Raw genomic sequence first — 15,418 nt, 5'->3', positions numbered from 1 at the left:
TTCTATGGGGCTGGGGGGTCTTGAAGGTTTTGGTCTCTGGAGATCACAGATTTCAAAGGGCCCCCCAGCCCCATTACAGTTCAAAGTCAAATACAATGCCGGGTGGTGGGATTCCAGTTTGCCAACTTGCAGAAAAACGCAAAGGGTGCACCATAAAATGATGGGTCCTGGGCCAAGCAGACCCTCTGGGAGCCAAATGCACTGAATCCACCCGGGGATGTTCAGCTTTCATATCTGAATGGGTGGATATTTGCAAAGGTTGGAGTTTTGAACACAAATGTGTAAAAATCCAGCCCCTCTCCCCTGGTTTGGATGAGAACATCACAGAGTCTCTGCATTTGCGCGCAGCTGAGTTCACTCTGTATGAATTAATGATGATGCCCGCCTGTGAGATGGGCTGGGAGGAACTGCATCTGCTCGCGCACACAAATGGTCTCTGTGCAGCTCAGAGCTCGCCGATTACCATTCCGAGCACAGCGCCTCTGGGTCAGCGATGGAGCCGGGTCGGTGGTTGGCGGCGGTCTGAGGGGCAGCAGCAGCGGCAGAGGGGGGGTGTAACCCGCAATGGCCGCAACCTTTAAACCCGCCCGGATTACGCCGCGCACCGCCACACAGTGAGCGAGAGCCACATCTGCTCGGATTTCGCGCAACAGCGGGCGCTCGCCGCGCCAAAGACGTTCCTGGCGCCGTGGATGCGCGCGGCGGAGAGGCGACCCGCGCGCGGCTGCAGCCCCCCGGACTGTGCGGGGAACCAATGTGTGGATTTGTGTGAAGGGCATCGGCGGCTCCGCAGGCCGTTGCGCGCGCCGCTGTTAAGGGGACACCTGAATTCCAGCCCGCAATGCTCTCAGCCCCCCAGGGAGGAAACCCGCACCAAGCCGCGGCTGGATGCTTCATCTGCAAGGTAGAATCCACATTTTCCCCCAACTCTTTGCGTCGGGGGGGCAGTCTGTTTGTGAAGATGCTGACTTGGAGTCCCAGGACCGTTTGAATGAGCTCTCGTTTGTGCGTCGTGCGGGGTTGTGGCTCTCAGGAGCTGCTCTGCAAGGTCAAAATCCTCCAAAATCTCCCGATTCGCAGAGAAACGCCATTGGGTTTTATTTTTAGTCTGCACTTGGCTGCAGTCTGAGGCGCTTTTTCTCCTACAGGTGAAAAGAAGACGGTTCTCTCAGCCACATCCTGCCTTCTCTGCAGCCCAAAACAGGCCAGGAACAGACAGTTTGTAAAAATACCAAGTCATTTAGATGTGAGGAAGAAGTCCAAACAGCAAAACTGACAGGGTAAGTCTGGCAGAAAAGGGGCTTGTTGCCAGGTGACCGAAAAGGACAGGCTAAAAAAAGGGGGAAAATAGGGTTATTAACAAGGACAATGAGAGATCCTGTCTTCTGTGGACTGTTAGTTATCACACACCTTATTATTCATTGGTGCCCGAGGCTCTATTGTATCTGCAGCAGCAGTGAAAGCAAGCCCACGCCTCATTTTGCTGCTCCTGTTTGCTCTGTCGGCGCCTCTGCTGCTACTTTCCTCTGATGGCTGAGAAATGTGAGGCTGCTCTGCACACCAGACCCACATTCACTGACCCAAATTAGCACTCAGCTCACAGGAATACACCGCTTTTTACCCAAGAAGAGCCTCGATGAGCTGCTTCATGTAATGTGTGAGAAACCCTTCATTTCATTTTTGGATCACGTTTTTATTTTTTTTGTTCTTGACTCCCTAAAAAAACAACATCATGGCAAATTTCACCCTCTTTATAGTTTTAGAGAAGCTGCTTATTCACCGAGACCAAACCTTAAATGTCTGTCTGGCCGGACGCCAGCGGGCATCTGCTGACATTTTACTTTACAGCATCCCCGAGGTCTTCTGCAGCCAGGAAGAGAACCCACAACTGTGGAGGAAGATGTTGGTCCGACTCCAGAAAAGTCAAGACCGCGGGGGAAACATAAGCAAAGCCCATTTCAGTTGAACAGATGAGAACAAACATGAAAATCACTTGGAGCCAGATCAGTTCACCGGGTGACCACTAGGCGGCTTTTTGCACGAGCAGCTCAGTCCCTATTTAATTCAGAGTTTTAAAAAAAAAGCCCAATTGTACAACAGAGACAACCAAAAATACAATAGTTCTCTAACTTCAGTAAGTACATTTGTTTAGCAGTAGTACAGTTCCTTTGAAATTCTACCTTTCATCACCAGAGATTTAGCGCTGGTGCTGATATTCTTTCGACTACCGTAACTCTTTTCTTACACTTTTGGGGAAGAGTAAGGTTCTTCCGGTTCTTCCAGCCGATGACGTCAGGCGCCATCTTGTTCCTCTCACCACTGACGCACGTTTCATAACTCCAGCGGGTTCTAAAAGCAGAGAAGAGCAGCTTTGCGCCGGTATGCAACACTTTACCCAACGCGTCAGCGCAACGCTTTGTTGCACTTTATAAACGCAACCAGTCATAAACGGTTTGTGTAGCGTGCGTAAACACTGTGCTACCGTAAAGTGTTGCATATCGGCACAAAGCTGCTTAAGAATCCGTTGGTATTCCGTTAAACGGGTAAACGGTTGAAGAGTTACGATGATTCAGAGGCCACCAAGGCCGGAGCAAAAGGTCTGGTTCTCTTGATTACCGTCACTTTTTAACCGCTAAAGCAACAAACGCTCTGACAGCCGACTAAAGCAGCTTTGTGCTGATATGCAACACTTTACAGCAGTGAAGTGTTGACGCCATCAACGTAACTCCGCTGATTTACGTCAATGGCGTAAACGGCCATAGAATTGCGGTAAGTCAGAGCGTGTGTGTTACTCAGGTGTTGTCTGGCATAAACTCATACGATGGCATAAATCTTTGACAGACGACTGACAAATTGAAAGCTTTAAAACAGCCTTCCTGGGCGCGTTCAGCAGACAGTCCCGCCCACCAATCTGGCTTGGCCACGCCCACACTTCTGCCATGACAGACTTTTAGTTAGAACTACAAAATGTAGAAAATGCACTCAAGAAAAAAGCAGTCTAGTCAGATTTCTGCACAAATGTTGATTTTTTTCAAGAAAGGAAAACCTTCATAGCATTTCCGCAACTAGATAAGATCAAAGCGCCAGCCTGTCCACTGTGTTTACATGTTTTTCCTCCATCATCAGACCTGAAATCTTCCTCGTTCTGCTCCTTACAGCGTGGATCTGAAACATCTGCGTTAGCTTGTCAGCCCTCATCAGAGCGTTGACGGTCTGGAAATGCGTCCACTCTCAGGGGGTCTCGGTGGGACCGAATGAGGCCCTTTGAACCTCAGACCACTCCTTCATCTTCATCCTTAAAGAACCAAAACCAGAGATCCTGTGAGGTGTAAACACTACAGACAAGAACTAAGTTACTGACGTCTTATTTTCTGTTTGAAACAAATGAAAATAGTTCCGATAATAACTAACGCACAGAATCTGAACCGATGACGATCAAGACCTTCAGGAGTTCATCCAATGATCACCAAAACTGATAAATCTATTAGGATCAAGCTGGGTTCACATTTAAATTACGCTTCTGCCTCAACACTGTTTGGTTGCTTAGCATTTTCTGCATAATAAGGTTTTTTCATCTGAAGAAAGGAGCCGCTTCCGTTGGTAAATCTGTAAATTCTCACATTGAAAACCAACCCAAAAGCTGTTTTATGGGGAAAAACAGACAGAAATTGATGGAAAAAAATGGATTTTATGCATCTTAGATTTCCTCAACTAAGATAAGTTTGATTTGATACTTGCTAACAGAGAAGTCTAAACTTTTGAAAGGTCTGATCAACAACCATGGAACAAACCAGCAAACAGAGGAATTTGCTCTCAGTTTTGTGCTTCATCAGAAAAATAAGACGGCGGAGAAGCTCTGGCTCACTTCTACAAAGACGTGAGTCATTCATTATTTCTAACAAGCTCTTAATTGGGCCATTTTTCAATTAAAGTTCGTCTTTTTTAATGTAATTCTAACTCCACTAAAGCTTCAGCTATCATTAGCTGCATTAGGATTATTATTTACAACCGTTATGAGCGCCACAAACAAGCCGGCAACATGCTTCTCTAAAGGAAGGAAATCATTTCTCCATTTGTTTTTAGAATAGATTACGGAGGTTATGTGACAGTTCCACCTGAAGGCCGACCCAAACCCCCTCCTCTCTCTGTCTGGGACGCCACAGATGAGAGGTTGAGGATCAGAGTTTAAAAAAGAGAAACGCATTTGGCCAAAACTCCATCGATAAAGCCGTGAGATGTCCAGCAGATCAGGTGAAGTCTCCATATCTGGTGATGAAATCCAGGAAACCTAAGTAGATCAGATGAAGATGAGCATGAGCGGCTCTTGAATTGATGTAGTGCTTGGCGTGCTCTTCACCCGCAGACACTCGTGCTTTCTCCCACTCCTGCTGCAGCTTCAGATTTCCCATGAAGTCATTTCTCCTGTCATGCCGGAGTACTGACTGAAACATGAAATGCTGAATTGGCAGAGCGGGCAGTCTCCTCTTCCTCCATTGGAACCTTTTGTTTCTAAATATTCTGACATTATCTGGAAATGTGCTCCTGATGAAATCACACCCAAACAGTGACGTTTTTCTGTGTTGCCATGGCATCGAGGCTGTCACCCAAGAGCGATCACACTCTGAAATTGGCAGGCTTTGCAGGAAAGCGGTGTCACCGCACTATGAGCTTCTCAGTCGTGTTTCTGTTGAGGATGTTCAGAGTCCAAAAGCTTCTGCTTCTCGCTGAAGCAGTGCTGCTCACGTGTGGGCCGTCCATCTTTCTGCTCTCTGCGAGTGGAAACTCCCGCTCGGAGGAAGTCAATCAAGCTTTGATTGACTTCCCAACATGACTCCTTAGAATGAGCAACTCAATCTGGATCCCCGTGAATGTGGAGAGGTGGCATCTGAAGATGAAGTGCCTGATTGATGAATGCATTTATTGATTATCTACTTATTTGCTGGTGTACCAGATGAGTCTGACCCGCGAGGCAGATCTCTGTGGAACAGCCGTAATTAAATGCAAATTTAAGAGATGGTAGAGGATATTTCCTGCCTAGTTCCTCACAAAACGAGTTTTTAAAAAGGAGAACCACTGAGCTTTCAGAAGTAAAAAAAAGAACAAGCAGGAGCCTCGTCCCAACACACTGAATCAATGTCACCTCCTCGGAGTCTGGAAGGAGCAGCTCATCACCGCCTCATTGCACAAGCCCACAGTCTGAGCGGGAGCTGGCTGCAGCCTCCCCACACCTAACCGGCGGTTTGATGCCGCTCTCGGCTGCACAGGTGCGTCCTCCTGCAGCCTTGCTTGACATTGATGGGATGCTCCATCGTTAAGGAGGCTCAGTGGGGACTGCACTCTTCATTTGTCAACAGCTCTGATCAATGCTCCCTAACTAAAACCCACAGACTGTGTGGTTTTGGTGAAGCTAACAGAACCAGGTCAGGAAATTAGATTTTTTTTCCTCTTTGATGGTGAAAATAAAATGGTTTTAAGTTGCTGCTGTTCTGGTGAACCATGAAGGTGCTCTGGATCATTATCTTTTTTTTTTTCTTGCTGAGGCAAGACTTTCATGCACACGCTCCAAGAGCCATGCGTTACTGGCAAACTGCAGGAAGCAGAGCTCATAAATCAGCCATTCTTTTGTGTATTTAAAGGCTGGCTTTTGTATTTTAACTACAATCACTGAGCTGAATCTCTTCCTGTCGCCCCTCCCAGAGGGCTGCATATTCCCGCTATAATGACATATAGCTTCTCTATTGTTTGCTGGATCTCCGACACTTTGTGTGAATCACCTGCAGAGCTGTGATCTGATCTCCAAGGTCTTAGTTTTTATGACGTTCTGTATCCTTGACAATGTCTCGGGATTCATCAAATGGATCCTTGCTTATCCCCCCCCCATTCTCAGCTGTGTCACAAAGTAAGAGTAGCAGCAGAGCGAGCAGAGAGAAAATCAATAGAGAGGCACGGCACCGGCTCACTAAAGCACCGGCTCCAATCATCCCTTCCTATTGGGTGATATGATCCTGAGATACCAGCCTAATTCTTCTGAGGCGCTGAACTACCAGTCTACACTTTCATCCGTCTGTACACAAACATGAAAGCATCTGTATTATCATATCAAAAAAGCAAGGATGATCGAGGGAGCGGGCCTTCAGGGGGGGAAGCTGCCACAAGAATCTCACCAGATTACTGGGAATGTTTCCCTTTCAAGGCTGCAGGTGGCTAATTAGTTTAAAGTCTGATTGCAGTGGAGTTTGTTTGTTCAGCAACCGATGTGCTCGACGCCGTGCCCACAATCTGGACTGTTCCAATGGCATCAATGAGTGTGAATGACTGTAAATGAGAAGTGGACTGAGTGACCCCCTCCCAAACAGGAAGTGGCTTCAAAAAGGCCAAAATCCCACAGACGTCTATAGGGAAATAAACAGCTATAACTCAGTCTTTCTACTCCATTTTCTTGTGGCATTTTTCTGATGATGGAAGACATACATACACACATACATACATTACATCCAGGCCGAGTCATACCAAAGACTCTAAAAAATGGGGCCCAGTGCCTCCCTGCTGGACACTCAGCATTCAGGGGTTGGATTGGGGGGTTAAACCACCAAATGGTTCCAGAGCGCAGCTATGTCTGCAGCTCCCTGCTCCCCCAGGAGGTAGGTCAAATGCAGAGAACAAGTTTAACACAAGTGTGTGACAGATAATTGGAGCTTTAACTTTCATGCATCCGCTTACAAACAGTTTTCCTCGTCTGAGCTGGAATCTGGAATCTGTACGGCAAATTTTTGTTGCACCCCTAATGTTAGGTTTTTTTATTTAAATATTTTTTTCTGTAGTCAAAGTTATTGAAGGTATTAAGGTTATAAACTGACCAATCAAAGGCCTCCATGAAAGTAGGTGGAGCCTGCTAGCCCCCACGTCCAACGGTCCAAACATTTGATTGACAGATTTCGTGTAGCTCGCTTTCTAATGTCAGGAGTGTGGACTTCCAACAAGCCCACTTCTGATTGGCGAGATTTGTTGCCATAGAAACTCAAACTAATCCCTCCTTACTGACAACATCTGGCTCCAACAGGGCGGCATCCATATCATGAAAAAACTCAATTGACTTCTTTTCGTTGAAGTCTCACTCACTGACTCCAGTTCTCTAAATGTTTCAATTCCAAACCTTGTTAAAATGGTTTTACCAAGTTATTACTGTTTCATCAAACTAGCTCAACATCTCTTTCTTCTCCCTTCCAGGTCTAATTCCCTGATTCAAAGCCAAATGGAGCTGTTCCTGGTGTTTCTGCTCATGCTCAGCGTGGCCGTGGAGGCTCACAAAGTTCAAATCTGCCCCAAACGCTGCGTCTGCCAGGTCCTCAACCCCAACCTGGCCACGCTGTGCGACAAAAAGGGTCTGCTGTTTGTGCCGCCAAACATCGACAGGCACACGGTGGAGATGAGGCTCGGCGACAACTTTGTCACCAGCATCAAGCGCAAGGACTTTGCAAACATGACCAAGCTGGTAGACCTGACCCTCTCCCGCAACACCATCGGCTCCATCGCGCCTTACGCTTTCAAGGACCTGGAGAACCTTCGAGCCCTTCACCTGGACAGCAACCGGCTGACCCACATCACCAACGACACTTTCAGCGGCATGTCCAAGCTGCACCACCTCATCCTCAACAACAACCAGCTCAAACACATCCACATCGGGGCCTTCAATGACCTCACTGCTCTGGAGGAGTTAGACTTGTCCTACAACAACCTGGAAAGCGCCCCATGGATCGCCATCCAGAGGATGTCCAGCCTCCATACTCTTAACTTAGACCATAACATGCTCAGCTACATTCCTGAGGGTACTTTCTCTGGACTGCAGAAGCTCAAGCGGCTGGATGTGACCTCCAACAAGCTCCAAAAGCTACCTCCTGATCCAGTTTTTCAAAGAGCTGGGGTCCTGGCCACCTCTGGAATCATGGGGCCGTCGTCGTTTGCGCTCAGCTTTGGAGGAAACCCCTTGAGGTGCAACTGTGAGCTCCTCTGGTTGCGGAGGTTGAGGCGGGAGGATGATTTAGAGACCTGTGCCTCGCCACAGCACCTGGCTGGACGGTACTTCTGGACGGTTGCAGAGGAAGAGTTTCTGTGTGAGCCTCCACTTGTCACAAGGCACTCCCAGGTACAACTCTTAATTAAAGACATGAAACCCTGTACCGCTGCACTCTCAGGGACAGATAATATCTCACATAATCCAGGGCGGCACCTTTTCCGCTCCACAAAGAGACTTTAAAAGACAGCTGAACTGGTGTGGGACTTGCACTTAACAGATTATTGCTGAATATATCACTCCAGCTCCAAGTATGGTCTTGGGAAAAGCTTTTAAAGAAGTTCCTTGGTCACATTTTTCATGATAAATCAGAGAGGAATGTCTTAATACGCACTGAAAGCATGAAGTCATGTAGTCCTTAAGCCACACTTTCAAACCGACGTATCAGATCCAGTCCCTGCCAAGGAATAAAGCTACTTTAACTCATTTAGATTCAGTCCTGTTCTGAGTGTAATTAGACAGAAAAAAATTCTGTTTAGTTTTCTGTTTTAGTTTGGCTGCATGAACAAATAATCTGACAACAAAAACCGATAAGGTAATATTGAGAAAGCATCAAAGCCTGCTGAACACAGAACAGCCAGTTTGGGATCTTACCTAATCCGCTTGTTTAATCATCTCTCCCTCCGCCTCAGGAGCTGCGAGCTTTGGAAGGTCAAAGTGTGACCCTGCGCTGTAAGGCCAGGGGCGATCCCGACCCCGTCATCCATTGGATCGCCCCAGATGGTCGCCTCATGTCCAACTCCTCAAGGACGGTGGTCCATGCAGACGGAACACTGGACATCCTCATCAGCACGGTGAAAGACTCAGGTCTGTTCACATCTCCATGGTAACGCTTGTACCGATAATTGGCTGTACATGAGAACCGGGTCGAGTGAGTGTGACGTCACGGATGACGTTTCAGAAAAAAACGTAAACACACCTGAGAAGTTGCGAAACTTCTGACAGCTGGCTAGAACAATTTAGAAATAGAAATATCTTTATTGTCATTGTACATGTACAACGAAATTACAGTGCAATTTGCTTAAAGCTGAAGAAGTGAGTCCTTGTTGTAAAAGAAAAAAGAAAACCCACAAAGTTGGCAGCAGTGGATGCAGCTGGTTTGTTGAATAGGTTTAGTTATTTTGTGTGTTGGACAGATTTGAATAAATTAGCAGTAGGTGCAGTTTTTTGTTTGGCATAAGGTTTGCTAGTTTGTGTATGGGACAGATTTTAATACATTAGGGAGTGTTTAAATAGGCCAGGAGTCTGCTGAAAAAAGACAGAAAGTCTGACTGTTCCATCTACATTTGGAAAAAACCGTTAAAGTTCACCGTTTACTTCCAGCTACAACCAAATGAAGTCAATTCAGTCACTATTTTTAAGCTATACAGATACCACCATTTTGGAGCCAGACATAGTAAGTAAGCAGGACTGGTCTGAGTCAGTCTGAGTCATTGTTTCTATGGCAACCACTCTCACCATTCAGGAGATTGTTGGAAGTCCACATCCCTGCCCGTTTGACCGCGGGCTTCACAAAATCTGTCAAATAAATGTCTATAGGAATTTGGGGTTCTTGGAGGCAGCAGGGACTTCCTGTTTGCAACACCAGGTGGGAGGAGTCACTCGAGTTCTCACATACAGTCATGCAGCATTGTTATCTGCTTGTGCAGGCCAAAATCATAAAATTAAGATAATGGAGGCTCGTAGGCCAACAGACAAAAGCTGCTAATTGTTTTTTATCCCTTTTCATGGTCTATCATGGATTTATTCTTTTTGTTTGACATTGTGTGCAGCACCATGGACCTCCCTGGATGGTGGTGGAAGGTGCTCTAGAAATGAATGAAACGCTGACTTTAGATTTGTTGAAACCAAAGGAATAATTCAGGACCAATTTCTAACCTTATTGTGAGACTTTTTAGCTCTGATGGTATAAAAACGTCAAGCTCTGAGTCATTTTTGCTGTCAACAAACACTTCAAAACAGATCGTCGCAGATGCGTTTGTACCGCCACTTTCTAACAGAAACGACTTCGCCTTCTGTTAGGCGATGGCGACTCTGCAGCCTTTCCACGGCGGAAGAGACGTTTGCTTTTCTTTTGACTGGTCTCCCCAAAGGTTTGATTAAGCAATTCGCTCTACCGGGAGCGCTCCATTGATCTGAAGTAAATGATCCGCAGGGGGTGACTCTGAGGTCCCCGGATATGGATTTTTATAAGAAAATGGCCCCTCTTCCCATTGATTTATTACTATTGTAATTTATTTTGTCTAAATGCTCCAAACTTTATGGTCTCAATTGATTTTCTTTTCAATATGTGATCAAATAAAGCTGCGTTTACTTCATGTTTAGAATAAACATCACCATAAGTAAAACATATTTTACCTTTCAGCCGTCAATAAAGTCATGGGATATCTGGTGGATGTGTTCATTTGCCAGCCTCATGCTAATGAATTAAAACTCCACTTGACAAATCTCCATAAAATCCTAAACGGGTGTGTCGACAAATTCTCCTTCATCCAGGTGATGTCTTGAAGTTGAATCATCTGGACTTAAAGTCTTGGAAATGTTTCACCCCTTTTGTAATGAAATACTTCCAGGAAAAAGAAGAGTTTCATTCCAAATGCCATGAATGCCAAAAAGCCCAACTTCAAGACATATTTTCCTAATAAAATGCAAAACGTGACGAATGGTTGCTTTTCTGCCTCATTAGTCAATAATTAAAGAGGTAATCTTTTATTTTAAGCCAAATCTCCCTTCAAAGAGTGAAATATTACAGCACTAACTCTTATTTTAAAAGAAAAAAAGAGATAAGGTAGGTTTCATTACCAGGTAATTTCCATACAAGCTCATTTCAAAAGAGCCAACTTGAAAACCAGAAGTAAATATTCTGAGGGTATATTTTTTTGAACCGTTTTCATTTTGGTCAAATGTCCACTAAAGCCTTTTTTCCAACAACCACTGTGTCCGGTTTGGGGTCAGGGTCAAGCGATGTCTCGTCTTGGTCCAAATCAAACTAACATGCTGGTATAACCAGTCGTTGGTTAAATCTGAGCTTCTTTGTGCGTCAGGTTCCTTCACCTGCATCGCTTCCAACCCAGCCGGAGAGGCCCAGCAGGCCGTGTACCTGGCCATCGCTAAACTCCCCCACATTACCAACAATACGGTGGCCGAGCAGGAGCCAGACCCCGGGTCATCAGATATCGCCACTGTGACAAAGACGGGCGCAGCAGACCCGGGCGGCGTTCCTCTGGGGAACGCCAAGACGAGCCAGGAGAAGAAAGTGGTGATTGCTGAGGCCACCTCCACATCAGCGCTGGTCAGGTTCAACTTCCACAGGAGCATTCCCGGAATCCGCATGTTCCAGATCCAGTATAATGGGAGCTACGATGATTCCCTGGTGTACAGGTAGGTTTTTGTGCAAGCAAAATGTAAATAGGTAGTAATCCCATAACCTCTGCCTTTCCTCCATAATGCTTAAGTCCTGTCTGATGCATTCTCATTAGGAGCCGGACGTGGCTGTCAGCTTGATTTGTGGGATCTGCTAATCCTATGAGGAAGACAGACTAATGCACTGTGTGGAACTTCTTGTGCTTCGACTCCTAATCCCCCCATGTGTATTATTTACATTGTGCAAGAGCCTAATAATGCTTCATCAACAAAATCAAAACAGAGTGTCAGCACTAAGCTCTGGGCCCACTGGAAGAAGAAAGAGCCGGCCTCCATTGTTTCACATGAAACGCTGCAGACTGCGCAGCGCAGCAGGCAGCCGTCTTTCATCAAAACCTGCCCTCTTTGAGTCTCCGGCGTTCGTCTCTGCGATGGGGCGATTGCACGAAGCCTTGAGCTCGGTGGCACATGATGCTTTTATGATGGGATGCCAATGCCTGAAGCTTCTTCTGGTTCCTTTGATACTGCTTACTAGCGCTTGTCCGCCACCTACAGTTGGACAAGGATCAGCGTGAAATGTCGAAGCCGTGCAAACCTGGTGAATCTTGCTCCAGGCTTTCTCCTTCACAGCTTTATTCCAATAAATGAAGGGCAAATGTATCCTTCATGGTCAAGTTCATGACAATCATCTTGCGTTTTGTAGGTAGAACAAACGGTTGTAGAAACTTGCATCGCTACGCGTGAATGTGAGGGGTTTGAACGTGGAAGCCCAACAGGCACATTCACGAGCGTTTACTTAGGCTTTTCATCGGAAGTGGTCGCCCGAGGAGAGCGCACATCTCTGAGGGCGGTGTGAGCGTAGCTTCAGTCTCAACTGCCCTTCCAGGTGGATACGGGCTGTTTGCGGGCAAAATATGGGCAAACCTGTACGAGGCACGCAGGTGACCCACAGGAAATTTTAGCATTGCAGACCGCTCAGTGAACCCGTAGAGCGAAAATGCTCACACCTTTTTCTTTACAGGCGTCAGGTCGCAGTGAAAATCTATATACAACACGAATAGGTGAGACGCAGGCGTGTCGTACAGACTTCACTTTTTTTAAACCCCTCAGATCCCGCAGCCTGCATCAGAAGGCCGTTAGTGCTGTTCCCGTGATACGTGCACACCCCTTGCTGCAGCTGAACTGTTAGAAATGATGAAATTAGACAGAGTGTAGTTTGTGTGGACATCCTACAGATGTGTGTTATTTGCACGCCGCCAGGAAGGAGCCAGTGCGCGTAAGGACGCCGTACTGCGGCATCCGCCACACATCACAAGTGCGTGCTACTTCCAAATTTCCTCACTAATAAATACTTCATGATACACCTACCACACGCAAGACAATGGTACGTTCCATTTTCATGATGTCCCCTAAGGGGGGGCCTCAAGGAATCTTCAAGACAAACCTGAGCTCCCATGAAGATCCGGCCGCTCTTTCAGATGACCCTCCACGGCCCGAACAACCCAAAAAACCTGCAGCCTCTGACGTCTGTTGTCCCAACGTTCCCAAGGCTTTCCGTCTTCCCGAGTAACTCTCCATCCATCAGTCGTGTAGCTTAAAGGCTGAAGCACATGTTATTAAAGATAGTGCGTCTAGACGCGCATCTTAAGAAGCCCTTGGAGATAAATGATGATCGTATCAGTTTATCCCTACAACAGTAATCTGGGTAATCTGATTTGCTTTGGTCTCGTTTTCATTCACAGCTCAGGAAATTGTGTCAGAACTCACAAAAGCTTCCCTTATTCCTGCACAGGATGATACCACCAACCAGTAAGGAGATCCTGGTAAACAACCTCGCAGCTGGCACGCACTATGACCTGTGTGTGCTGGCGATCTACGACGACCAGGTGACGTCCCTGACGGCCACCCGGGTGATCGGCTGCATCCACTTCTCCACCGAGCCTCAGTACCTGCGATGCCACTTCATGCAGTCCCAGTTTCTCGGTGGAACCATCGTCGTCATCATCGGTGGGATCATCGTAGCCTCAGTGCTGGCTTTTATCATCTTCCTCATTGTTCGCTACCGGGTGTGTAACCAAGGAGAAGTAGATAAGGTCAGTCCTGCTTGGTTTGAGTCTTTCTTGTGGTTGAGGCGAGGGTTTGTAACCATGCCGTCCTCTGTCCTTTGCTGTCTTTGTGGGGTCAGGCGCTGGAAATGGGGGACATTCGATCGCTGAGCAGTGACGGACAGCTACAAGGCTGCGGGATTCCCAAGTCCCTGTCCAAGCAGGCGCTGCGTCCAGAGAAGAATGACAAGGACTGCCTTAAGGTGGTCCTCCCCCCGCCAGAGCCAGCCAAGCAGCGCCCGCCCGCCACGGTGCAGTCGAGCACGAAACCCTCCGTCCCCGACTGCACGGTGTCTACCTCTGCTGGTAGTCACAGTTGGCACCCGGCCTCCCCGGGAGCTCTGAGGCCCAAACGTTCCGGCGCCGCCCCAAAGCCCTCAGAGGCTCGGAGAGCTGAAGCACAAGCAGACGTGGAGTTCAACAACACGAACCGGAATAACTCATCAGAGGTCAAGGTGCCCGTCGTCCGTGCCGCCCTCGGGCAGACGGCCAAGTGGACTCCGGCTCCCAGGGGTCCTCGGCCGCACCAAACTTCTCGATATTACATGACTGTGCCAGCAGAGGGCGTGAGGGTGAACCGCCGGCACTCTTTTAACGCGGACTCGTACAGGGAGCGGTGCTTCGTGGCCTACCCCAAACCCGGAGCCAGCCTGCGCTCCAAACGCAGCCTGTCCATGAGCGGCGAGTTGCCGCAGATCGAGGCGAACATTCGCCGGGCCAGAGACAAACTCTCCCGCTCCGAGTGGCTTCTGGAGAGCACTTTATGATTCATGACGTTCTGTTGGATCGGTGTCCCGCCATGAGACACGGGACTTTTCTGCCTTGTTTGAGCTTTGGTGCTCTTCAGTGAGGGACCAGAAGGAAGCACACGACGTTACTGGAAAAGTTTCACAACTGTTTTCTACCTTATAACCTCTTGAAGTCTCCTTTTTAATCAAACTTTGACTAAAGGCACAACAATGTATAAAAGCAACGAAATGTACAAAGATGTTTAGCTGTGTGTGCAACCACGCGTCTTCGTGCGGACGGACACACCAACCTGTATTATAACGAAGGGATTCACCACACAGAGGATTATTATTCTGCCGCCCTTTGCTTCGGGTGACCTCTGACCTCTGAGGACTCTGAACAGGATCGGTGAGGACAGCCCGTTGCCAGAGGCGCAGGAAATGAATGTAGACACAATTTCATCCAAAACTCAGCACAATGCAGCGTTTTGTGTGGCACAGCCTAAAACTGCCCTCCGGTTTGAATCCAGTTTGATGACAAAAAAGACCCAACTGCGATGGGTTTCCAATGCTTTGGGCCCAAACTCAACCAGCAGCACCGGCGCGGCCGGTCCAGCCGCTGACCTGAGTAAATGAGCAAAGGGGTATTTTTTTACTCGCAGATGTTGTCTTGCCAACGTTAACCGCCGTAAATCAACCTCTGGATGTTTAAGCAACAATCGCCGTGAGGACAGAAGGACGTTTGCTCTTGATTTTTGTTGTCGTTTCTGTTTGATGTTTACCAGTAATAATAAACCAGTAAAAAAAAAAAAAAACAAGAGGGGTCCTCCTCTGTTCTTGTCATGAACATGTTCAGTTCTGATCAAGGAGGAGAGCCCACATCATCACACTTCCACCTTTTGGTTGGTTTTAAATAGTCTTGCATAGATACTTTTATGAATTTCTATCCTTCTCTCCAAATGTACACATGTATTTAGTTTAGTGATTGCATTGACTTGTTAGATACAAAACTATTATCCCATCTGCGAAATGTTTTGACGAGGAGGCAAGCAGGCTCCGCCTACTTTTAATCGAGAGGATCTAGTCAGTTTATAACTTAAATAGCTTAAAAATACAGTACAGACCAGAAGTTTAGACACACCTAATTCAAA

General features: G+C 47.2%; 1 protein-coding gene across 2 annotated transcripts; it reads left to right on the top strand.

Annotated features, from left to right (window-relative positions):
- Positions 1-389: 389 nt before the first annotated feature.
- lrfn5b (leucine rich repeat and fibronectin type III domain containing 5b) lies at positions 390-15,082 on the top strand. Of its 2 annotated transcripts, none has more exons than XM_004083377.5 (6): positions 390-904; positions 7,228-8,143; positions 8,704-8,878; positions 11,116-11,452; positions 13,227-13,527; positions 13,620-15,082. In XM_004083377.5, the coding sequence occupies exons 1-6, from the start codon at positions 693-695 to the stop codon at positions 14,304-14,306; spliced, it is 2,628 nt and encodes an 875-aa protein (XP_004083425.2). In that variant the 5' UTR covers positions 390-692; the 3' UTR covers positions 14,307-15,082. The 2 variants fall into 2 exon arrangements, with proteins under 2 accessions (XP_004083425.2, XP_078799354.1); XM_078943228.1 differs by lacking the exon at positions 390-904 and adding an exon at positions 1,154-1,280.
- The last annotated feature ends 336 nt before the right edge of the window (positions 15,083-15,418 follow it).

Source organism: Oryzias latipes, chromosome 24 (genome assembly GCF_053564925.1).
Source record: "Oryzias latipes strain Hd-rR chromosome 24, Olatipes_Hd-rR_3.1".
In the NCBI taxonomy this organism is placed as follows: domain Eukaryota; kingdom Metazoa; phylum Chordata; class Actinopteri; order Beloniformes; family Adrianichthyidae; genus Oryzias; species Oryzias latipes.
This window is presented reverse-complemented; position numbering and strand designations above follow the sequence as displayed.

What these genes read in the sequence shown, in the direction of transcription:
- lrfn5b (XM_004083377.5), top strand. Translation starts at nt 693, where the DNA reads ATGCGCGCGGCGGAGAGGCGACCCGCGCGCGGCTGCAGCCCCCCGGAC. An exon ending in CAGCACGGTGAAAGACTCAG is followed by an intron (nt 8,879 to 11,115) that starts GTCTGTTCACAT and finishes TTTGTGCGTCAG; the next exon opens with GTTCCTTCACCTGCATCGCT. An exon ending in ACCAAGGAGAAGTAGATAAG is followed by an intron (nt 13,528 to 13,619) that starts GTCAGTCCTGCT and finishes TTGTGGGGTCAG; the next exon opens with GCGCTGGAAATGGGGGACAT.